The sequence below is a fragment of the Mustela putorius genome, unplaced genomic scaffold (genome assembly GCF_011764305.1).
Source record: "Mustela putorius furo isolate JIRA1106 unplaced genomic scaffold, ASM1176430v1.1 tig00000196_pilon_pilon_pilon, whole genome shotgun sequence".
Classification (NCBI taxonomy): Eukaryota; Metazoa; Chordata; class Mammalia; order Carnivora; family Mustelidae; genus Mustela; species Mustela putorius.
In genome coordinates, this window is record NW_025421310.1 from 9,023,267 (window position 1) to 9,049,420 (window position 26,154).

The following is a 26,154-nucleotide window of genomic DNA, read 5'->3' on the forward strand; positions in this document are numbered from 1 at the left end:
AAGAAGTGGGGCCTTGAGAGGTGATTAGGTCATGATAGTAGAACATACGCAAATGGGATTAGTACCCTGGTAGGACATCCCAGAGAATGGCTCTCCCCTTCCCCTGTGTGAGGACACAGTGAGATGATTGCCTTCCCTGAGCCAGGAAGCAGACCTTCAGCAGACACCAAATCTCCCACCACTTTTATCTTTGACTTTGCAGCTTCCAAAACAGAAATAACTCTTTTCTTTCATTACTTATTCAAGACTTCTTGCGTGTAATTTAGAACATTCTGAACCTTTCATTCTGTAGGAACTCTGCACTTCTTTTTCTTTTAAATAAATTTCTCTTTTTATAAGCCATCCAGGCTACAGAATGCTCTTACAGCCACCAGAATGAACCAAGACGGTATCTATTTCACGTAGAATAGATATTTACATCCTCTTTCTACATTAGCTGGTGTAAATGTACCACTGAAAGATAATCCAGGACCTCAGTGCTCTCTCCCAGGAGACCATGGCCTTTTTCTGTTTTGGTCACCGCTGAATCCTCACCTCCTCAAACAGGACCCAGTACAAAGGGAGTACTTAACAAGTACTCGGTAAATGAATGAGCTGACTCATTCTAAGGCTGCTGTTCCGTAAGTGCCTCTGTATAAAATAACCTTCTAAGAGTTCACAGCAGACATCCCAGTTTCCAATTACTCCTTCCCATTGGCCTGCAGAAACTGAATTGATATACACATGCCCCATATCCTACCCACCCAAGGTTAGTCCTGATTGAACTTATTTCCTGCACTTATTGAACTCGATATTCCTTCATTCCTTTGACAGACACACACAGCAACTGAGGCGTATGTATTTGGGTTGACATCAGATAATGCCTCTGTTTCAAGGCATATTTTTAATAGGATGAGCTCAAACTTTCCCACCCTCAGGATTCATAACCGTCCCTCGCAGTATATACTTTTCAGATATAATATGACCTAGAAATTTTTGCTCAACCCTTCTCTGCTTTCTCCTACTGGTTTTCTGCGACATAAAATAAGACATAATTGACCACGGAAGGCAGGACCACATTCACTGCATTCATGAGGTTTCTATCCTGTGCAAATCCTCTGTTGTCTCCTGAGGGTGCACATCTGGCTGCAGGCTGTCCCACTATGACTACATTCCTATTTGCTAAGAGCCCACTGATGTTTAGTGACGTCTGAGAAGCCACAGAAGGCACCTGCACAGTCACGGTATTGACAAGGTCTTTCCCCTGCGTGGCACCACCAGTCTGTGATAAGCCGTGATTCCCTGAGGCAGGATTTTCCACTTTGACTGAGTCTCCACATTTCTCTCTTGTGTGTATTCTCTTATGTTTAACAAGGCAAGGCATGTAGGCAAAAGCTTTCCCACACTCACTGCAGATATAGGGTCTCTCGCCCGTGTGAGTTCTTTGATGGACCATGAGCTTTTGCTTTGTGGTAAAGGCTTTCCCACATTCACTGCATTCAAAGGGTTTCTCTCCTGTGTGGATTCTTTGATGTCTAATGAGACCTGACTTCTGGGAACAGGATTTTCCACATTCACTGCACACAAAGGGAGTCTTTCCTGTGTGAAATCTTTGATGCGCTATCAGGCATGTCTTCTGGATGAAGCCTTTCCCACACTCGCTGCATATGTAAGGTTTCTCTCCAGTATGGATGCGCTGATGTACAATGAGATTTCCCTTCTGGATGAAGCCTTTCCCACATTCACTGCATATATAGGGTTTCTCTCCTGTGTGTGTTTTCTGATGTATACTGAGCCGTGATTTCTTGAGAAAGGCTTTGCCACATTCAGAGCATTCATAAGGTTTTTCTCCTGTATGTATTCTCTGGTGTTCAGTGAGCATGAACTTTCTGGAGAACGCCTTCCCACACAGACTACACCTGTGGGGTTTCTCTCCTGTATGAATGATCTGGTGATTAGTGAGCCGGCACTTCTTGATGAAGGCTTTCCCACATTCACTGCATACATGAGGCTTGTCTGTTTTTTGTGTTTTCTGATGCTTGATTAACTGGGACTTAGTATTGATGAGTTTCCTACTCTCAGGGAATTTAGTTCTAGGATGAAATTGTTCATTGTTAGCATGCAGAAGGGATTTCCCATCTCCAATAAGATCTGCAGGGTTCTTTATCTCACACCTTCTGCTCTGGTGAAGTAAAGTTAAGTTTGGTTTTATAATTTTTCCATGTAAGTCATACATATCATGATTTTGCCTTAACACAAAATGAGCTGTTCTCTGACGAACATTACTTTCAAATGTTCTCTGTTTGTGCCATCGCTCTATGCTGTTCTCCATGATTTCAGTTTGTAAGTGCTCTGGCAAATAGTCATCAAGTTTCCAGATTCCTAGAAAGGAAAAGAATAAGGAATTCATTTATCATCTTGTTTTGGACAAAAGACAACTAAAAGACTCCCTTGATGTCCTATGTCTATTTAGTGATGGCTCTATGAAATTAGTATTAATACATGTTTAATGTTCCTTGCACATCTGATAAAACAATAATATAAATAACCCAAAAGATAGTTAGTGTAAAAACAAGGTTGGATCCTTCACAATAAATAAATACAATTTGACTGATTTCTAAACCAGGCCTTGAAATACACACAATTTCCCATGAGCAGCAGACCACAGGTTGGAGGGCCACCTCATCCAAACTGGCCAGAGACAGACTCAGTCACGTCACAAATCTGTACTGAGGACTACTGTGTGCAGGACACAGTACTCATGCTGGGGACACACTCTGAGTCCTCATGTTCAGGGGGCCTACACTGCAGTTTGGTTAAAGGACACAGGAAGCTGCACACTGTGAAAACTGATGTGAAGGAGCAATGGAGATGGAGAGAGATGCAGGAAATCAGGCAACACTGTGGAGGAAGACAAGCCTCCCTGGAGGATTCGCTCTCACCATCTGCCTTGGGGAGCAACAATAATGATACATGCTGGGCTCCAAACAACATGTAACCTACAACATCCAAAAGGGAACTCCTGATCTCCCTTCCTGAATCTCCTCCTCCACAAAGCCCCTCCGGCACAGCGAATGACGCCTCTACTCTTCCCTCTAACCAGGACAGGACTCAGCCTATCATCTGTGTCTCACTCACACATAGTTTCTCCCTCCGTGATCAGTCCCGCCTGCCCTTTTCATAATCATAACCGGAACCGGACCAACACCAATGCCTCCCACCTTCGTGGAAGCCAATCACTTTCTTGTTCTACAGCAGCAGCCTCCTGCTTGGCTTTCCTGTTCCTGCCCAGCCAGCTCCTATCAGCTTTCTAGACAATAACCAAGGTGATCCTTCCAAACATAAATTATATCGAGTCAAGCCTCCACTGCTCGAAACTCCCTAATGTTTTCTCATCTCATGAGGAATAAAATCAAGGTCTTACCATGTCACTGAAAGGCTCTTATGCAACCTGCTATCCCAACCCCCACCCACGACCCCGTTGACCTTCTCTCCAGTCTTGCTCTGTCTACTCTTCCTAATTTCTGCAGACCACACTCCTGCCTCAGGAGCTTTCCAGCTTTCCAGTTTTACTTTGAGCTTTTTTTTTTTTTTAATTTATTTTCAGAAAATCAGTATTCATTATTTTTTCACCACACCCAGTGCTCCATGCAATCCGTGCCCTCTATAATACCCACCACCTGGTACCCCAACCTCCCTCCCCCCCGCCACATCAAACCCCTCAGATTGTTTCTCAGAGTCCATAGTCTCTCATGATTCACCTCCCCTCCCAATTTCACCCAACTCCCTTCTCCTCTCTAACACCCCTTGTCCTTCATGATATTTGTTATGCTCCACAAATAAGTGAAACCATATGATAATTGACACTCTCTGCTTGACTTATTTCACTCAGCATAATCTCTTCCAGTCCCGTCCATGTTGCTATGAAAGTTGGGTATTCATCCTTTCTGATGGACGCATAATACTTAATAGTGTATATGGACCACATCTTCCTTATCCATTCATCCATTGAAGGGCATCTTGGTTCTTTCCACAGTTTGGCGACCGTGGCCATGGCTGCTATAAACATTGGGGGTACAGATGGCCCTTCTTTTCACTACATCTGTATCTTTGGAGTAAATACCCAGGAGTGCAATGGCAGGGTCATAGGGAAGTTCTATTTTTAATTTCTTGAGGGATCTCCACACTGTTCTCCACAGAGGCTGCACCAACTTGCATTCCCACCAACAGTGGAAGAGGGTTCCCCTTTCTCCACATCCTCTCCAACACATGTTGTTTCCTGTTTTGTTAATTTTGGCCATTCTAACTGGTGTTAAGGTGATATCTCAATGTGGTTTTAATTTGAATCTCCCTGAGGGCTAGTGATGATGAACATTTTTTCATGTGTCTGATAGCCATTTGTATGTCTTCATTGGAGAAGTCTCTGTTCATATCTTCTGCCCATTTTTTGATATGTTTGCCTGTTTCGTGTGTGTTGAGTTTGAGGAGTTCATTATAGATCCTGGATATCAACCTTTTGTCTGTACTGTCATTTGCAAATATCTTCTCCAATTCCATGGGTTGCCTCTTTGTTTTCTTGACTGTGCCCTTTGCTGTGCAAAAGCTTTTGATTTTGATGAAGTCCCAAAAGTTTATTTTCACTTTTGTTTCCTTTGAGCTTTCCAGTTTTACTGTGGAACGCGCCTTACCCAGAGAGCCTACTCACATCCCTCATCTACCTGCTCAAATGTACCTTCACAAGGATTTCCCATATCTCAAATCACGGGCAAGGCCAAGCACTCATTGTTCAGTCACGCTGTTTTAATGTCCCTAATACCTGTTATCATGCCCAGAGCCTTACCTTCCACCTCCATCCATTCCTTCCTCTCACAAAGGCCACATTAATGTCGAATCTCACGTGTCCTCTGTAATCACTACATCCAGAACGTAACCAACACCTCCCCTCCACCCATGCTGAAGCCAGTGATCTGCCATCACATGGTGCATGGCTCCTCTGCCTGCCACTGTCTACTGCCTGTACAACAACCAGAGGGATTCTCTGGAAACAGAATTAGTTCATGTCATCCCAGTACTCAAGAACTGCTCATGTTTTCTCATCTTTTTAGAAACAAAAGCACGATTCCTTGAAATGGATTACTTGGATGATCTTACTCTCCCTCCCCCCTGCTGTTATGGCCTCTTTGACCTTATTTCCATCATGTTCCCGACAGCACACTCCACTCGGCCCACACAGCTCCTTAATGTTTCTCAAACACATTCCTGCTTTGGGCTTTTAAGTTTGCTTTGCTCTCTGCTTGGAACACTCCCAATCCAGCAGCCTGCTAATCTCCCTCACCTCCTGGCCCTAAGGCACCTTGTAAGTTCCATTCCTAAAGAGGAGACCAAGCCCCTACTGTTCTGTTCTAATGACTAAATTTTATCATAGTACTTTTAACCCTCTGGACATATTATTTATTTTGATTAATTTCTTAAACCTCTTAGAATGAAAGCTCTTGGTGTACTTGTATGCATGTCCACTGAATCCTCAAGCATACAGTGCTATAACAAATGATTTTTAAAGGAATGAAGGAAGGAAGCAATCATATGTACAGAACACAGTTTTGAGAGTGTAAGAGAGATGACAAAACTCTGTATTTGTGTAAGAAAGAAAATACATTATGGAGAACACAATTTCATATCCTATGACAGGTAACATGGTTAACTGGGACTTAATGTCAGCAGAATATGATGGAAAAGAATAAAAGTTTCAGAGAAATGAATACAACAGTTCAACACCTACAAGGAACGAGAAGTTGAAAATTAGTAAATAGATAGAGGAATTAAAGGAGGCCTGAGTTATGATCTGGCTTAGGTTAGAATGGAGACTGGAGAAGTGTCTGTCCATATCTTCTGCCCATTTTTTGATATGATTGACTTCTCCAATGAAGACATACAAATGGCTATCAGACACATGAAAAAATGTTCATCATCACTAGCCCTCAGGGGGATTCAAATTAAAACCACATTGAGATATCACCTTACACCAGTTAGAATGGCCAAAATTAGCAAGACAGGAAACAACATGTGTTGGAGGGGATGTGGAGAAAGGGGAACCCTCTTCCACTGTTGGTGGGAATGCAAGTTGGTGCAGCCTCTGTGGAGAACAGTGTGGAGATTCCTCAGGAAATTAAAAATAGAACTTCCCTATGACCCTGCCATTGCACTCCTGGGTATTTACTCCAAAGATACAGATGTAGTGAAAAGAAGGGCCATCTGCACCCCCAATGTTTATAGCAGCCATGGCCACGGTCGCCAAATTGTGGAAAGAAACAAGATGCCCTTCAACGGACGAATGGATAAGAAAGACGTGGTCCATACACACTATGGAGTACTATGCCTCCATCAGAAAGGATGAATACCCAACTTTTGTAGCAACATGGACAGGACTGGAAGAGATTATGCTGAGTGAAATAAGTCAAGCAGAGAGAGTCAATTATCATATGGTTTCACTTATTTGCAGAGCATAACAAATAGCATGGAGGACATGGGGAGTTAGAGAGGAGAAGGGAGTTGGGGGAAATTGGAAGGGGAGGTGAATCATGAGAGACTATGGACTTTGAAAAACAATCTGAGGGTTTCGAAGGGGTGGGGGGTGGGAAGATGGGGTACCAGGTGGTGGGTATTATAGAGGGCACGGATTGCATGGAGCACTGGGTGTGGTGCAAAAAACAATGAATACTGTTATGCTGAAAATAAAATATAAATTTAAAAAAAAACACAAAATACAAAAAACAAAAACAAAAAAAAAAGGAGACTGGAGAATGCTAAAGTATTTTTTAAGCTCAAATTCATGAACAAGAGACTCCTTTAAAGATGAGAGCTCTGGGCGCCTGGGTGGCTCAGTGGGTTAAGCCGCTGCCTTCGGCTCAGGTCATGATCTCAGGGTCCTGGGATCGAGTCCCGCATCGGGCTCTCTGCTCAACAGGGGGCCTGCTTCCCTTCCTCTCTCTCTCTGCCTGCCTCTGCCTACTTGTGATCTCTGTCTGTCAAACAAATAAATAAAATCTTTAAAAAAAAAAAAAAGGCTCTGCCTTCGGCTCAGGTCATGATCCCAGCATCCTGGGATCAAGCCCCGCATCAGGCTCTCTGCTCAGCAGGGAGTCTGCTTCCTCTGCTTCCTCCTCTCTCTCTCTCTCTCTCTGCCTGCCTCTCTGCCTACTTGTAATCTCTGTCAAATAAAATAAAATCTTTAGGAAAAAAAAAAAAAGATGACAGCCCTGCATATAGGGAACATCTGAGGTAATGTCTGCATGGCCAGGATGTAAGATGCACAGGAGTATAGAGAACCTAAGCTTATAGGGGTTTTCTGGGAGGGAAGATGATGAGAGTTCCTTGCACTTATTGGGAACTTGGGAAAGTTGCCAAGGGGTGAGTGAATGATACAGAACTGAGTCTGGCAGATCACTTTCATGACATGTCAGTTTGAGAGTCTCCTGCAGGGAACAGAAGAAGCTTAGCTTATTAAAATAAAGAAAGTTTGAGGTGCTTAGCTGGTTCAGTTAGAGAACTATGTGACTCCTGATCTCAGGCTGTGAGTGGGAGTCCCACAGAGATTGCTTAATTAAATAAAGCTTAATTAAATAAATTAAATAAAGCTTTGAAAAAGAGAGAGATTAAGAGAGAAAGAAAAACAAAGACAGAGAGGAAGGAAGAAAGGGAAAAAGAGAAAGAAAAGTTTGACAGTTAGGAGACCAGATGAGAAAATGGAAAACAGAACCTTTGGAGGACCTCAAAGTGAGGACAAGGGCCCAGTGAAGACCACTTTACTTTGGGGACACAGCATCCAGGATTTAGAGGAGGTCAGGAAGGAAAACCAACATTACCAGTGGGACAGAAAGGTACAGCAGTTAGAAGACAGTGAGGAATTCAAAGTTTTCTGTTTGGGGAGGGGCCTCTGGGCAGTGGACGTTTTTGGCAAGGAAGGTAGAAGGGTATGAAGAAAGGAAAGATCAAAACAAATAAAAAGAAGAAGAAGAAGAGAAAGATCTGTGAATCCTAAGAAAAAGAGAACTATGAAAATAAGCAAAAAATTAAGATGTACAGAAAATAAAAATGGAAGAGGTCCCTGAATAGGTAAAACATACATTTTTCTCTAAATTCCTATGAAGAAAAAGAGGTCACACATCAGGAGAGAGATGCATGAAGGCACTGGCTACCTCTCACAGCTGTGCCTCTTATCTGACCAATCAGAGTATGATTTCCACAGCCTGCCCCCTCCTGACCCCCTCCGGGTTCTCTGACTCACCTGAAAGGGTACGACAGGGGATATCATCTTCTCCTGTCCATGTTGGGTCTCCTGGATCCAACTTGGAGAGCGCATCTGGTTTGCCAGAATGAAAACCTGTTCATGGGAATGACAAAAGATTAAAGACCAAGCTTCAGGCTTGGGGTATGGGAAGACCACCGAATGTTACAGTTAAGAAAAAAACAATTTTCACATCATACAGGATAACCTTCCTGTACTATGCATCTCCTTTACTGCTGATACTCTTCTACAGTACTACTGACATCCGATACGGGAGGTTTTCGCACACTGAGGAATTCCATGACACCAAGGGACACTGACTAAGTGTCCAACAATTTAGCTCTGACATTCTCCACCTCGTGATGCCTTCAGATCCACAGGGTAGGGGTTCATGCCCACAACACTGCACACCCACCCCCCACTTCCCTGAGACTTCCCCAGTCACAAGTCCAAATTATTTCCCGGGCTTCTGATAGAATATGTATGCATCAGAGGTTCCCATGACCCCTTTTCAGATTCAGTTAATTTGCTGGAGCAACTCACAGAACTCAGGAAGGTTCCTTATCACATTGCTGGTTTGCTATAAACTCAGGCACAGCCCAGTATAAGAGGAACGCAGTACCAGGTATGTGGGAATGGGTAGGGGGCTTCCATGCCTTCTCTGAGCACCAATTCACCAATTCAAAAGGTCTCAAAAAACTGTCCTTTTGGGTTATTATGGAGACATTATTAAGTAGACATGATTAATGAAATCATTAGACTTTGGTGACTGACTCAAACTCCAACTCTTCTCTCCTCCCCAGAGGTGCAATGGAACTCAGAGTTCCAACCATGTCATGGTGGTTGGTTCCCTTGGCAACCAGACTCTGGCCTTCGGTTAAACAGTTGCTTTCCAAAATCACCTCATTAACATAAACTCGAATGTGGTTGAAAGGGTCTTGTTATTTAAGTAACAAAAGACACCCATTTTATTATCCTCTTATAATTCAGGAAATCACAACTGTTATAGGAGCTCTGTGCCAAAATTTGGGATGAAGACCAAAAATACATTTGTTTCACAGACATGTATGTGCGATACATATATAGGTCATCGTAAATCACACATATGTACAAAGTAATGGCTTGCACTCAGGAGAAGGGAGAATAGACCCCTGTGTCTGGAGCTAGGGAGGGGACTAAGAATCTCACTTCAGAGCAATACAGATACCACAGAGCTTTAAGAAGCTGAGAAAGGAGAGGTCACTGATGGGCACCCTCCAAGTGACACTGGGGGGCTGTCCTCACCCACTGACACCAGGTTCCTATAGTTCTCCAACATCACGTCCCGGTACAGGTCCTTCTGGGCAGGGGCCAGGAGCTGCCACTCATCCCAGGTGAAGTCCACGGCCACATCATCAAATGTCAGGGATTCCTTAACAACAGTGTTCTCTAATGAAGTGATGTCCTTTTGATGATAGAGAAGAAATGTTAAAACTTGTCTGCTTATTTCCACCCCATAGACTATATCTAAATATCTAGTGGGGGTGGGTATTTTGAAACATTGCAGAAGAAGCAGATGCCTAATTTAATATTCTGTAATTGTACACAGTCATCCATCCATTCATCCAATGAGAAGTTTCTATAACATATAAAAGTTCAATCTTCTTCTTAACCTAGAAACACCATCCATATGTATATGATAGGCAGAAGAAATATGTATGCTTTTCAGATTAATGCATCTGATTTTTTACAGGCCTCTACAATTCTATTAGGGAACAAAGGAAAGAATAAAACAAACCAAAAGTCACCTGGACCTGGATCATTTTTTCTGGCCTCTGAAACAGCTGGCAGTGGGAAAACTCAGCTTTGTGTCTCCTGAATCTACTTCTAGTTTCCTTCAGAAATCTCAGTCTCCGTCACATGCGCCCCAATAAAAACTGACACCACATCTTGTAACTTCTTCCTCCTTCACATGATCCTTTTGCTCCTGGGGCATCAGGACCTGTGGGCTGAGGAGACAAGGGAGTCTGAGGGGCGCATTTCCTCTGGTCCAGACCCTTTCACAGCTCCTGAGCACACAGCACTGCTAAGCATCCCTTTATTTGCTGGCCCAGAAGATTCCTTTTTCTGACCATTAACACCCGAGGTTTTAAATGCACAAAGTTTTCCTTTGTTCTGTGACATGTAAGTTGGGAGAGTGTGACACTGAAGAGGAAAATGAGATCTACCCCAGCACCATGCCTCAGGAGAAAGGGAATCTCACGCAAATCACGTAAAACAGAGCACACAGAAGGAGACAATCGAGGCACTGTTTTCTTTTAAACCATGTGTGTTCAGGTACCTCTCTACAGCTTTTGTACAGTCAGTGAGTACAAGCACTTCTTTCAAGCACACTGGTTTGAAAACCAGTGTACTGGGCAAACCAGAGGCACTGTCTTGCAAGTTAAGTATTATTACTTCATAATATCTCAGGAAGTTTTAAATAGATAAAGATGTAAGTACAGAATACTGTAAATAAACTGGGGAGTAGTAAATAAAGTTGAAGTTTTCTCAGATCCTGTCTCACTGGAGAAGAGTGTAAAAGTACTAATTAATAAAAAGAATTTGAAAAAGGAAGGCTCCATGCTGTATATTATCTCTAGTGTCCTGATGAAAACTAACAATTGTCTTAATGTATGTAATTTTCGTGCTAACAGAAGGGGGAATATAATGACAAATTCATCCAAAACAAGGCAAAAAAAGGGGGGGGGGACTAAGAACAAGTGGGGTACTACAGCACACTTAGATGACTGTTCTTAAACAAAACATACTAAGAATTATATAAAGTATAAATAAAACAAGGATTTCAGTAAATTAAACACATGTCTCAAAATAGTCTGGATTAAAATATAAAATTTAACAGTATGCTATTATAGGTTACATGTCTGAAACAATGGCTTGGAAAATTCAAGAGCAAAAGATTAGAAAAAGATACACCATGGGAAGAATAACCATACATCATCTGGTGTAACTATATCCTCAGACAAAATGGACCAAAAAGCCCAAATATCACTACAGAGAAAGAGAACACTCACTGGTTAAGAGATTCAATTCACCACATTATAAAAATTTGCAACTTCTATCCACTTAACAACACTTGAAATATATACAGCAAAAGTGGACCAAAAAACAAGAACAAACGAATCATTCTAATAGAAGACTTCATCACACCTCTCCCAGTAACCGACGGAACAAACAGCCCATCAACAAACAAAACAAAATCCATCAACAGCACTCTGTTGAAGAATACCAAAAATATCTGATAAGTAGAGAGAAGTACTGAAATTTTAAGACTTAAATAAAGAGTAAGACATTGACTATGACAGTGACCCAGAAAACCAAGCATTTTAAAGATGCCATGTCTCTGGGGCACCTGGGTGACTCAGTCAGTTAAGCCTCTGCCTTCAGCTCAGGTCATGATCTCGGGGTCCTGAGCCGAAGTCAGACACTTAACCGACTGAGCCACACAGGCACCCCTAAGGTTGTCTTTTTAAAAAATGATGCAGGGACAATGAGATATCTGTTCTGGAGTTGAGGGGACAAGGAGATGGCTGAACCCCACCCCACATCATACACAAAAATCACAGTAGAGGACAGCTATCAATGTTAATGAAAGATGCAAATTTTTAAAAAAGATTTTATTTATTTGACAGAAAGAGACACAGCAAGAGAGGGAAACAAGCAGGGGCAGAGGGAGAGGGAGAAGCAGGCTTCCCGCCAAGCAGGGAGCCCAGGACCCTGGGATCATGACCTGAGCCAAAGGTAGATGCTTAACGACTGAGCCACCCAGGCGCCCCTCAAATCAATATATTTTTAAAAATATAAGAAAATCTCTCACCAATATTAGGGTATGGAAAGATATTTAAAGAGGCTACATAAACTATAGTATAAATCAAATGATATTCTACTGGAAGAACTATAAATGGTACAACCGCTCTGTAAAATATTCTGGCATCGCCTGTTTCAGATGAAGTTAAACACACCCTGAGACACAGCAATTTCACTCTGAGATACACATCTAAGCTACACCACCCTTCACACTGAAATAAGGGCACACGTGAACCAGCAAACAGACAAGAATTTTCACAGCAGCATTCTTCCTAACAATCCAAACTGCAGAGAATATGTTTAATTAATAGTAGGAAAACCTGCCATATACTCAAAATATGTAATGCTGTGTAGAAACTACAACTACTACACAATTTGAAGCTAAGAATGATTGTTCCTACATCATTTCCATGTTTTTAAAGACTATACTACAAAAACAAAGAAGCGTATGAGACAAACTTCTTATGGTAGCAACTCTTAAAATATTTATTGTGTATTCACAGAATATGCCTGGTTCTTGTTGCAGAGCAAACACAGATACATCTATTTGCAAAAACATGAATCATTCTTAAAAATACTGAGCAAAAGCAGCCTCACATTTAAAGATGCATGAAGTATAATTACACTGACACAGAAACAGACACAACTAAATAAAATATGATTAGGAATGACTTGATAATATGATAAAACTTTACGGGGCACCTAGGTGACTCAGTGGGTTAAGCCTCTGCCTTCTGCTCAGGTCATGCATGACCTCAGGGTCCTGGGATCGAGCCCCACATTGGGCTCTCTGCTTGCCTGCTTCCTCCTCTCTCTCTCTCTCTGCCTACTTGTGATCTCTCTCTGTCAAATAAAAAAATAAAATCTAAAAAAAAAAAAAAACTATATAAAGAAAAACCTTAAAGGGCTTGATACTGACAGCAGGATGGTAATTACCTTTAGGTGTGAGAATGCAATATAGTTAGGAGGAGACTCAGAGCGCACCACTGGATGCTGGCAACATTCTGTTTCTTGACATGGGCAGTGATGGCCTTATATAAATATACATTACTTTTATACAGATCAACTGGTAGATTTTTTACACAAATAAATAGAAGTACTCAACAACACCAAAAGCCTGTTCTTTAAAAAAAAAACAAAAAAACAATAAGGGGCAGCTGGGTGGCTCAGTGGATTAAGCCGCTGCCTTTAGCTCAGATCATGATCCCAGGGTCCTGGGATCGAGCCCCGCATCAGGCTCTCTGCTCTGCGGGGAGCCTGCTTCCTCCTCTCTCTCTACCTGCCTCTTGCCGACTTGTGATCTCTGTCAAATAAATAAATAAAATAAATCTTTAAAAAAAAACACAATAAAACATGCCCATTTGTAGTGAAACGGATAACTCAGGTAAAATAGACTGTTTTTTTTTTTATCTTGAAAAAAATACTAGGAACATTTTTCGGTCCTAAGTTTGAAATCCTGGATAAATTCATAAATTTTATTGTCTAACCCTCCTGGAAACATGTTAACTCCAGACAATATAGCAGATGAATTTTATGGGTAAGCGACTGGAGACATAGGTATGTCCACTACCACCTGATTGCTGAGTAGACCCGATACACTGAGATAAGAATAAATTATAAACACTGTTAACTGGAATGAATATTAAGGTTATACTCAGACAATATCATCGTGGACATGGAAAAAGAGATTCAAGGAATTGCTTATATAAAAGAGAAAAGGCTCCCCCAGAAACCACTAAGCAGATTTTCACATACTTGGCTAGAACTGCACTATAAAATATACCAAGCTTGTTTCACAGAAATCCAGTCATTAGCAATCGGAACTGGAAGCACCATGCCTGAATAAGACCAAACAGTACTTACTAATAAACCGAGATGTGGGTCACCTTGCAAGAAGGACGGATACTAAACAAAATGGACAGTCTTCCAGCAAAGAGTGAAGTGTGAACGTACGTCGGGAAAGGAAGCAACAGTGCTCGTTATTAAGAGGTGAGTGCAGGCATTGACAAACCTTTTCTGCAAAGGGATGGAAATTACACATTTTCAACTTTAAAATCCCTGGCACAAGGACTCAATTCTTCCTTTACCGCGGGAAAGCAGCCATTGACGGCTCCTAACAGACAGAGGAGAAGGGTGGTGGGTGAATCCCTCCGTCTGAAGTCAGTCAACCTCTGAACAAAAGACTTTTAAAAACAAATAAACAAAAAAACAGAGGGTTTCCAACTACTCTTCTGAGCTCTGCAACCTTCTGTTTCAGCAGCCGAGGTTGGAACCTCAATCGAAACTCCAGCCCCGGGTCCTTGGCGTCCAAAGCTACGGCCCTCACATGCATCTCTCTGTACCAGACACTCATTACACACCCCCTTACTAATCCAAAACCCAGGCCAGACACCCCGATGTTACGAGCATCCACCTGGGCCCCAAAATTACTGAGCCCCAAATTAAACCCCCAACTGGAACGAGACACTGCGATCATCGTCAATGATCCGCACCGCCTGCACCACCGACAAGCGGACGGATCTGCAGAACCCCAAGCTCTGGACAGCCCGGACACAGAGGTTGAGCTCTACAGACCCTGAGCCGACTTACTGACCCCAAAAGTACCCTAACCACGGACAGGTGAGTCACAGACTCCCAGCTCGTTTCTCTCAAATGCCTCCACTTTCGTGCTCGGCCCAATCCATCCCCGCCAATAATTCCACGGGCTCACCCTACTCCACTTCTACCCTGGGGACGTCACGTCATTCTGTGAGAAACTAACCTCCTAATGGAACAAAAATAGAAAACAAAGACCAGAGAATCTTCAATAAAAACACACACTGACCTGATTTTCTCCAGACCAAAAAGGAAGTCTAAACGTAACACTTCCGCGAACTGCTTTTACTCCTGGGAACGTCGCCCAAACTGCTCGTCAGCCTATGGCGGCCGAGGAGGACCTGAAGCCGTTGAAGAACGGCGAACAACTGCTTGGCGTTAGTTCCAGGGAGCCAATATGTCCGCGCCCGCTCGTTGTGGCTGTGGGGGCGGCCATGTTTGGACGCCTGACAAACACGAATCAAAGGGACGGGTTTGCTGCCACTAGCCGGGCTTGGCGAGGTCCTGAAAAGCCATTCATACCTCGTCGTAAACTTTGGCTGGTGCGGGAAACGGGTAGATTCCTAGAGACTCAAGCTCTTGGAAGCAAAAATGGTGTGGGCTAAATCGTGTTCGTGGACTGGACAGGAAGTAACAAGGTCAGGGTGTATATTATCCACTTTGTATTTTTAAAAAAGGAAGTTAAAAAAAAAAAAAAAGGAAGTTTCAAAACAGTCAGTGGAACTTCAGGTGTGGATACCGCAGCAGAGAAGGACCTTCTGGAGAGAAAAAGTAATACACCCGGGGGCGCCTGGGTGGCTCAGTGGGTTGAAGCCTCAGGCTTCAGCTGGGGTCATGGTCCCTGGGTCCTGGGATCAAGCCCCGCATCAGGCGCTCTGCTCAGCATGGATCCTGCTTCCTCCTCTCTCTGCCTCCCTCTCTGCCTACTTGTGATCTCTGTCAAATAAATAAATAAAATCTTAAAAAAAAAAAAAGGTAATACATCCGGTAAGCAGACACCCATGGAAAGCTTTTGGTGAAAAATTGCTTGCAGGAAGCGGTTTTTAAGAACAGAAAGATTTGGGGCAACTAGAACAGTGTCGTTGCGGGACGGTTGATCACAGCAGTCAGGAAAGAATTCTTGAGAGGTACTGTGGTGCAACTTAGTAAGTTTATTTAAGTAGCTCGAGGACTGGACCCCTCCGCAGAAAGAACTGCATTTTTGCTGTATGAGATTGCTGGTTATATGCTTAGTGCTCAAGGATGAGGGTACATGCCAGGAGTGTTAGATCACTAAGGTTTTCTTCGAATTTCTACTTCTAAAACTACATTTGCAAGATTTCGCTGGTTTGTCTTTCAATTTGATATTAACTATGGGTGAGATTTACAGGCAGTCATGAGGCCCTGTAAGAATGTAGCAGCCAGCACATACTTGATTCTTTTTTTTTTTTTTTAAGATTTTATTTATTTATTTGACAGACAGAGATCCCAAGTAGGCTGAGAAGGTGGCAGAGAGAGAGGGGGAAGCAGGCTTCCCGTGAAGCAGAGAGCCTGATGTGGGACTCGATTCCAGGATCCTGGGACCCTGGGACCACAACCCCAGCCGAAGGCAGAGGCTTTAACCCACTGAGCCACCCAGGAGGCCCCATACTTGATTCTTACTGAAATGGCGGAGGTCACCTTCTGGGCTACAGGTGAATTGCCATTTCCATTCGGCGAACGGGAAAAGAATTAGGCACAAACAAGTCAGCTGCAAGAGATTGGGAGCAGGGGACAGAAGTCGAAAAGACCGATGCCCCAGCAACTCCACAGTCTCGCTTTTATTAGATAGAAACAGTAACCAACAGAAGAGTCGATGAAAGTCAAACATTAGTCATATGCCTTGTAGATAAACAAGATGGAGGGAAAAATATGTCTGGACAAACAGTATAAAGTATATAGTTGAACAAGCACATTCAAAGGACTTATCTAAGTAGCCACAGGTGCTCTCCGCTGGGGGAAGGGGAGATAACAGAAAAATGAAGCAGGTGGCATTCCGCCCTGAGCGAGGCAGGCATCCCCAGCTGCTCGGCTTCAAGGCCATATATTGTCCTCTCCAGCAGATGCCTGTTGCAGTATCTGTTTTTCTTAAGGCTGTATCTAAATGTGCTTGGTAACTAGTAAAATTTCCCAGGGGTTATATTTTAAGTAATACATTGTTCTCAGGGGCAGTTGCAGTGAATGATTTTGTGCTTCTTTCCCTCGTGGGTATGAGACTGGCCATCACCAACTAAAGGAAAGAGCACCTGAGAGGAAACTGCATTGGGGCTGGGATTGGGGCCTCAGGGAAAGGCCACTAAAGGGAGGCGAACAAGGGTCTGGATCCAATGAGAAAGAGAGAACCACAACTGACAGTCCAAAACTATTAGGGTCAATAGCTTTTCTCCCAAAGTACCAAGATGATTCCAAATGATTAGTTTTTTCAACAAACAATGCTGGGATAATTGTATTTCTATTTACAGAAAAATAAATCAGGACTTTTACCTCTAACCATATACAAAAATTAACTAAAGATATTTCCCAGACCTAAATGTAAGGGTTAACAGTATAAAATTTAGAAAGGCAAACTGAAGATAATGTACATAAATCAACTAAGTTAGCCATAAGTTCTGAGACAAGACAGTAATGGATGAGCCATAAAAGAAAAAGTATTAAGTTGGACATAGTTAAAATAATAAATATATATATATATACATATAATACAAAATAAATACAAATAAAATGCAAAAAAACTTGTATTTCGGATCTCTGGCTGGCTCAGTCTGTAGAGCATGTGACTCTCTTGATCTTGCAGTCATGAGTTCAGGCCCTACACTGGGCACGGAGCCTACTTAAAAAGTAATAATGGGGGGGAACCAGGTGGTGGGTATTAGAGAGGGCACGGACTGCATGGAGTACTGGGCGTGGTGCAAAAACAATGAATACTGTTATGCTGAAAAGAAATAATAAGCCACTGGGTGGCTTAGTGGGTTAAGGCCTCTGCCTTCGGCTCAGGTCATGGTTTCAGGGTCCTGGGATTGAGCCCCGCATCAGGCTCTCTACTCAGTGGGGAGCGTGCTTCCTCCTCTCTCTCTTTGCCTGCCTCTCTGACTACCTGTGGTCTGTCAAATAAATAAATAAAAATCTTTTTTAAAAAATAATAAATAAAAATTATAAATAAATAAAAATTAAAATTAAAACATCTGTACTTTTTCTTTTAAACATTTGCACTTTCTAAGCACAGTATTTAAGAAGTGAAAAGTAGAGCAAGAGATTAGGAGAAATATTTCCACATTATACATCTCATAAAGGACTTGTATTCAGAATATATAAAGAAGTGTCAGGATGTCAGGTTAAGCCTCTGCCTTCAGCTTAGGCTGTGATCTTAGGGTCCTGGGATTGAGTCTGGCATCAGGTTCCTTGCTCAGTGAGGAGCCTGCTTCTCGCTCTACCTGCTATTACCCCTGCTTGTGCACTCTCTGTATGACAAATAAAATATTTTTTAAAAATTGTCAAAATTTTTGGCAAATAACAATAATGACAATAACAAAACAACCATCCAGTTACTTTTGGTAATCATGAAAATTTCTAAAAATTGGATTGTGGTGATGGTGGCACAAGTCTCTAAACTTAGTAAATGTCATCGAGTTGTACACTCACTAATGGTAAATGTTATATGTACATTTTGACAATAAACCTGTTGAAATGAATTGCTGTACCATACTACAAAATGTATAGGGTATGATTTTTTTTTAAAGACACCACATAGAATTGCAATATATAAACTACCTAGGAGTAAAAGTAAATGGAGATATCCGGAACATATAAGAAAAAAGTTACAACAAATCTTGCAGTAAGAATGTGAGAATCTGAGGGGCGCCTGGGTGGCTCAGTGGGTTGGGCCTCTGCCTTTGGCTCAGGTCATGATCCCAGGGTCCTGGGATTGAACCCCGCATCAGGCTCTCTGGGAGCCTGCTTCCCTCTCTCTCTGCCTGCCTCTCTGTCTACTTGTGATCTTTCTCTCTCTCAAATAAATAAATAAAATTTTTTAAAAAGAATGTGAGAATTTGAATAAAGAGGATCAAAATAGAAACTGAACATAATTGAAGAGTTTGTTCTTCAAGTATACCTTACTTTAATGCATACATTTTATGTGACTCTAGTTACCGCCCTACAAATTCATCTATATTACTACAGCTGTTTAATAATAATATCATATATAGATATGCATAAACATTTTATAATATGGAACTATGTTTTCAATGAGATATTGTGATAAAATTAGGTTACACCTATTTTTCCCAGTTGTACTAAGATATAATTGACACAGGTTATATCTATTTTTAATAAATGTTTTGTTTTCAGAAAAGCTTAGATTTACATAAAAGTCACAAAATACTACAAAGAGTTCACATATGCTTTATTCAGCTTCCTCTCGTGTGACTACTCTATATAATTATGGTACATTTGTCAAATTAAGAAAACAACATTGTATAAATGGAATATTATGGAGCCATCAAAAATGAAATCTTGCCATTGCAATGATGTGGATGGAACTAGAGGGTATTATGCTATGTGAAATAAGTCGGTAAGAGAAAGACAATTATCATGTGATCTCACTGATATGAGGGATTTGAGAAACAAGACAAAGGCTCATAGGGGAAGGGAGGGAAAAATGAAACAAGACAAAACCAGAGTGGGACAAACCATAAGAGACTCTTAATCTCAGGAAACAAACTGAGGGTTGCTGGAGTGGAGGGGGGTGGGAGGGATGGGGTGGCCGGGTGATGGACACTGGGCAGAGTATGTGCTATGGTGAGTGCTGTGAATTGTGTAAGACTGATGAATCACAGACCTATACCCCTGAAACAAATAATACATTATATGTTAATTTTTAAAATTGTGTAATACTCAACTATATTACAGATTTTATTCATATTTCATAAGTTTTTCCACTACTATCTTTTTTCTGTCCAGGAATATAATAATGCATTCAGAAATCATGTATCCTTGATTTTCTCATATAAAATGTATAATAAAACTCTGTTAAAAATGGGCAAAGACCTTGAACAGGTGCTTATCAAAGACAAACGGATGGCAAACAAGCATATGAAAAGATGATCAACATCATTCAGTATTAGGAAATCACAAATTAAAACCGCTGTGTGATACAAGGACTCAGATATTGGAGTCGCCAAAATCCAAAAAATTTTGAGTAGAAAATGCTGCTGATAAGGGGGAGCAACAGGAATTTTTGATATTTTCTAGAGACAGTACAAAAGCATACAGGAGTGTTAGAAGCTAGGCAGAGTCTTGAATGTAGATGACCCCAATTTTTTGAAACGTGATCTAAAAAATCTCTTTTAACAAAATAGCTCTCACTGAGGAGGAGCATTTAGGACAACGGTTGCTTTTACTTGTGTCAAACCTGAGAGGAAATATCAGAGTAAATTTGGTCTTAAGTTAAAAATCCCCTCTTTAGTCATGGACACACCACTTGATCATGGTGAACTACTCCCATTTCTGTGGGGACAGTGGGAAGAGTGGGTGTAGGAGACAAATTTTTCTTCCCATTTTTCTAGGAAACTTGAGAAGCGACTCGAAAGACTAAAAGGAAATGTTTCCATCTGAAGGTTGAGCCTCAAAACACCCACTAGCCCAGGGCTATGGGTCTCAAAACTCCCAGACTCCAATGCTCCCAAACACAGACAAACCCTGCACTCCCCAAACACACTGACCTCAAATTCAATCTCAAGTTCACCCCAGGAGCTCTGGTCCATGGAAACTCCCGCCCCCTACCGCAGCAGGCTGCTCCCTGTCAGGACCCCTGGGTGACATCCCTAAGGTAGCCTAAGGGCAGTGATCACGGGTCCACACCTGCCACCTAGTTTTCAGTCACTGAGCCTGAGTTAACACACAGGCCCTAGGCCCTGACCATCGTCCTTTCATCATCAGTCCCTGAAGACTACGCCTTAACTCACGCTCACATTCCTTGGTGACTGGCCCCAAATAAAACCCCAAATATGGCACATGTCCCGACACACGTTCTTGCTTCACCGGCTAGGCCCCTCACGCGGAACCCACACCCAGTCAGGCGCACCAGACCCCCAGCCTGCGAGGGCTCCCCGGAGGGTGACCGCGACGGAGTGCGGTGCTCTCCGTGCTCTCCCCACACTCTCCACCAGCGCTGGGGACGTGGAGGGCTGTGTTCACCCACCTAGAAATTCACCTGCCATTGGTGTTTTATGGAGGCATCCTCAGGTAGAATTGATCAGTTATTAATTCAATTTCCAGCTCTCTTTTCTGAATGATTGGGGGTAGGGAGGGAAGGGGAGAGGAGACAAGGCTGAAGTCCTAAGCTTCTGACTATGGCTTTGTCTCTCTCTGGGGACCTGTCCCAATCCAGAAGCCATAAAGGAGCCCACCCAGTGCTGCCTCATTAGAATAAAAAATGCCCCTTCGGACTCTCTGCTCAGCAGGGAGCCTGCTTTCCTCTCTCTCTCTCTCTCTCTCTTTCCCTCTCTGCCCGCCTCTCTGCCTACTTTTGATCTCTGTCAAATCACTAAATAAAATCTTAAAAAAAGAATTCCCCTAGTGCACTCCTCACTTAGTAATTTACAAGGATTTTAGGAATGTGTGCCAGGAAACAAGGGGTACAGACCAATGTATATATTTTCTATTATCTCATAAGGCCAAAGAGTAAGTGCTAAATGATTCTACTTTCCTCATAGTCTATAAATGACAAACTTACAGAATCTCTGATGTCAGGGGTCAGGGTCACAGAAAATTTGACTATGAAAGAGTAGCATGAAGAGGTTTGTGTTGACAAAACATTCTGTGGTGTTGGTTACACAAACCTACGCATGTGATAAAGTTTCTTAAAACTATATAAAAAAGGAAAGAAAGAAAGAAAGATGAGTACATGTTACAACTGGTGAGATCAGGGCACCTGGGGGGCTCAGTCGATTAAGTGTCTGTTCAGCTCAGGTCATGATCCCAGGGATCAAGTCCCGCATGAGGCTCCCTGCTCAGTGGGCAGTCTGCTTCTCCCTCTACCTTCCCTCCTGCTCATGCTGTCTCTCTCAAATAAATAAACAAAATCTTAAAAAAAAAAAAAAAAAACTGGTGAGACCCAAGTAAATCCTGTGTTTAAAAGCATTATAATTTCACTTTCCTCTACTTGATAATTAACTCTGGTTATATAAAATGTTACCTTTGGAAATAGCTGGCTGAAGGACATTTAGGAAATTTCTGAAATATTCCAGTGTTTGTGATTCTAAACTTATTTCAAATTTAAAACTGATGGTACTTATAACTTGGTTAAACACATCCAAATATATTGTTATACTATGAAATTAACATATTGCTTCATTTTGAAATACTTCAAGTATTCTATAATAACAAACTTGGAACTAAAGAAATTCTAAAGTTAATTATATAATGACACAGGCATAGAACACTTCTGCACTGTACATATTAAAATTTGATTCATGGTGAGAGTAACGGCCACTATTGAAAATTTATAAAATCAATGACAAGGCAATCAAATATAGCTTAAGTATCCTGTTCTGGATGCTTGTGCAGCGTGCTATCCGTTATGTTTAGATGTGACAGAATGCTCTCATTCATCATTTCCCCAAGGCTTCAAGGCTTCTTTCCTCTAAGTTGCCTGATATTTTGCTGAAGTCCACCACATCGAATGTGTTCCCAAGTTATTTCTGTATAGATTTCCTAGCAAATATATTACTTTAAGCCCTACTATATTAATTGCCATAGGAAGTACTTGTCTAGTGTGAACTGACATCTATTGAGGTCTTACTTCCGGGCAAAGTTTTCCCCACAGTTACATTTCTGCCAACTGGAAATACTCATTATCTGTGATGATCACATCATAGGGTCTACTTCCCACTGAAGGCTTTCCTCATCTTTCACATTCATAGAATCTATTTCAATCTACACTTTTTAGATGTATAATGTCCTAAAACATTTTCATCAAGGACAATTGTGAGTTGTTTTGTAAATTTTTTCCTCAACATAAAATATGACACAATTGATTACTCAAGATGATACCATTCTTTGCACTGTTATTTTCATTACATACTATTATCTTGAGGGCCTACAACTGGCAACAGGTTATCCCAAAGTGACTAACTATGAATTCTCTTATGTTTAACAAGGATTGACAAGTGGGCAAAAGCTTTCCCACAATCACTGCATCCATAGGGCCTCTCTCCTGTATGTTTCCTTTGATGAACATTGAGCCCTGACTTTGTAGTGAAGGCTTTCCCACACTCGCTGCATTCATACGGTTTCTCTCCTGTGTGAATTCTCTGATGGGTAATGAGGTCATTTTTACGCAAAGAATATTTTCCACATTCAGGACACGCAAAGGAAGTTTTTCCTGTGTGAAATCTCTGATGTTGTACGAGGCAGGTTTTCTTCCTGAAAGCTTTATCACATTCATTGCATTTGTATGGTTTCTCCCCAGTGTGAGTTTGCTGATGTATACCCAGAGTACTCTTCATGGTGAAGCCCTTTCCACATTCATTACATATATACGGTTTCTCCCCAGTATGAGTTCGCAAATGGGCAATGAGCATGCTTTTCCCAGTTAAGCCTTTGCCACATTCGTTACATATATAGGGTTTCTCTCCTGTATGAGTGCGCCTATGTACATTGAGATGACTCTTCTCTGTGAAGCCTTTTCCACATTCATTGCATATATAGGGCTTCTCTCCTGTATGAGTTCGTTGATGTCCAATCAGCCGTATCTTTGCTGGAAAGCCTTTCCCACATTCACTGCATATATAAGGTTTCTCTCCTGTGTGAGTGCGTTGATGTACAATCAGACGGTTCTTCACGGTGAAGGCTTTCCCACAATCATTGCATATATATGGCTTCTCTGCAGTATGAGTTCGCTGGTGTACAATGAGATCACTCTTCATGGTAAACCCTTTTCCACATACGCTACACACATAGGGCTTTTCTCCTGTATGCGTTCGCTGATGTCTGATGAGAGGACTCTTCAAGGTGAAGCCTTTTCCACACTCACTGCATGTGTAGGGTTTCTCTCCTGTATGAGATCGCTGATGTACGATGAGACAGTGCTTCACTGAAAAGCCTTTTCCACATTCACTGCACATATACAATTTCTGTTCTGTATGAGTTTGCTGATGTGTGATAAGACTGTTCTTCAAGGTGAAACCTTTCCCACATTCATTGCATATAAAAGGTTTCTCACCAGTATGAGTTCGCTGATGTGCAACAAGACGCCTCTTCTCGATGAAGCCTTTTCCACAGTCACAGCATATATAAGGTTTCTCTCCTGTATGAGTTTTCTGATGTGTAGTGAGACTGAACTTTGTAGAGAAGGCTTTCTCACATAGACTGCATGCATGGGGCTTCTCTCCTGTATGAGTTCGCTGATGATAAATAAGCTGACACTTCTTGATGAACACTTTCCCACATTCGTTACATGTATAAGGCTTCTGTCCCGTATGAGTTTTCTGGTGTAAAATGAACTGTGATTTCTTGAAGAATGTTTTGTCACATTCAGTACATTGGTGTTTCAGTCCTGTATGAGTTCTCTGATGTTCAGTTAGCCTGGATTTTCTAGAGAATGCCTTCCCACACAGACTGCATCCATGAGGTTTCTCTTGAGTATGAACTCTCTGATGATCAATGAGCTGAGACACCTTGACAAAGGCTTTCCCACAGTCACCACATACATGGGCTTTCTGCATGTTGTGAATTCTCTGCTGTTTAATGACCTGGGAATTACTGTTGATGGGTTTTACACTTACAGGAAATTTTATTACACTATAAAATTGTTCATGGTTAGTATGAAGACAGGATTTCACATCTTCATTAAACTCAGAGTGCCTTGAATTATAGTTTATACTCCTGCTTTCAAAACTTAAATTTGATTTTGAAGGCTTTTCACATAAGTCAAATATATCATACTTTTGCTTTAACAGGAAATGACTTTCACTCTGATTAAGAATATTTGCAAATGTATTATGTTCACACCATTGTTCCACACTCTTCTGATTGCTTCGATTTTCCAAGTGACGTTGCAGAGAATCATCAACGTTCCTGATTTCTAAGAGAGAAAAGAACAATGAATCACTCTGTAATCTCTCATAATCTTAGCTTGGAATAAAACTGTTTTAAAAATGCCTTCACATTGGGCACCTGGGTGGCTCAGTGGGTTAAAACCTCTGCCTTCCACTTGGGTGTGATCCCAGGGTCCTGGAATTGAGCCCTGCATTGGGCTCTCTGCTCAGTGGGGAGCCTGCTTCCCTCTGTCTCTGCCTGCCTCTCTGCCTCCTTGTGATCTCTGTTAAATAAATAAATAAAATCTTTTTTTTTAAAATTAAAGAATAAAAAATAAATAAAAATGCCTTCACCTGGGGGTGCCTGGGTGGCTCAGACCATTAAGTGTCTGCCTTCGGCTCAGGTCATGATCTCAGGGTCCTGGGATTGAGCCCCACTTTGGGCTCCACACTCAGTGGGAAGTCTGCTTATCTCTCTTCCTCTGCCCCTCTCCCAAGAATCAGCTCATTCTCTCAAATAAATAAAATCTTTTTTAAAAATAAATGTTAAAAATAGAAATACCCTAGGGCACCTGGGTGGCTCAGTCGGTTATGTGGTTGCTTTCAGCTCAGGTCATGATCCCAGGATCCTGGGATCGAGCCCTGCATCAGGCTCCCTGCTTGATGGGCAGCCTGCGTCTCCCTCTCCACCACTAGTGCTCTCTCACCTGCTCTCTCAAATAAATAAAATCTTTAAAAAAAAAAAAGAACTACCCTATGATACAACAATTGAACTACTAGGTATTTACCCAAAGGATACAAAAATACAGATTTGAAGGGGCACATGCACCCTGATGTTTATAGCAGCATTATTAACAACAGCTAAAATATGGAAAGGGCCCACATGTCCACCAACTGATGAATGGATAGAGAAGACGTGATATGCAGACATACACACAATGGAGTACTACGCAGCCAACAAAAAGAATGAAATCTTGCCTTTTGCAATGAAATGGATGAAGCTACAGTGTATTACGCTAAGTGAAATAATTCAGTCAGAAAAACAAATATCATAAAATTTCACTCATATGTGGAATTTAAGAAACAAATGAACAAACAGGAAGATACATGGAACATATAGGAAGGAAAAAAAAAGAGAAGCAAACCATAAGCCTCTTAACTACAGAGAACAAACTGAGGGTTTCTGGAGGGAGGGAGGTGGGGGATGGCCTAAATGGGATGGGTACTAAGGAGGACACTTGTGATGGGCACTGGGTGTTGTATGTAAGTGATGAATCACTGAATTCTACTCCTGAAACCAATATTAAACTATATGTTAACTAACTAGAATTTAAATAAAAATTTGGGGAAAAAAGATGAAGAAGATATGGTATACGCATACAATGGAATATTGCTAAA

At 41.8% G+C, this 26,154-nt stretch overlaps 1 protein-coding gene across 8 annotated transcripts in view; it reads right to left on the reverse strand.

The window, feature by feature from the left end:
- Positions 1 to 840: 840 nt before the first annotated feature.
- The window catches only part of LOC101678888 (zinc finger protein 432), a 71,321-nt gene continuing 46,007 nt past the window's right edge, over positions 841 to 26,154 (reverse strand). For 3 of the 8 annotated variants that reach the window (XM_013050689.2, XM_004781908.3, XM_045077381.1), the window contains one exon: positions 22,769 to 24,803. In XM_013050689.2, coding sequence (XP_012906143.1) covers positions 22,849 to 24,803 — 1,955 coding nt within the window. In that variant the 3' untranslated portion in view covers positions 22,769 to 22,848. The other 5 variants (XM_004781906.3, XM_004781905.3, XM_013050691.2 and 2 more) reach the window with 5 other exon arrangements.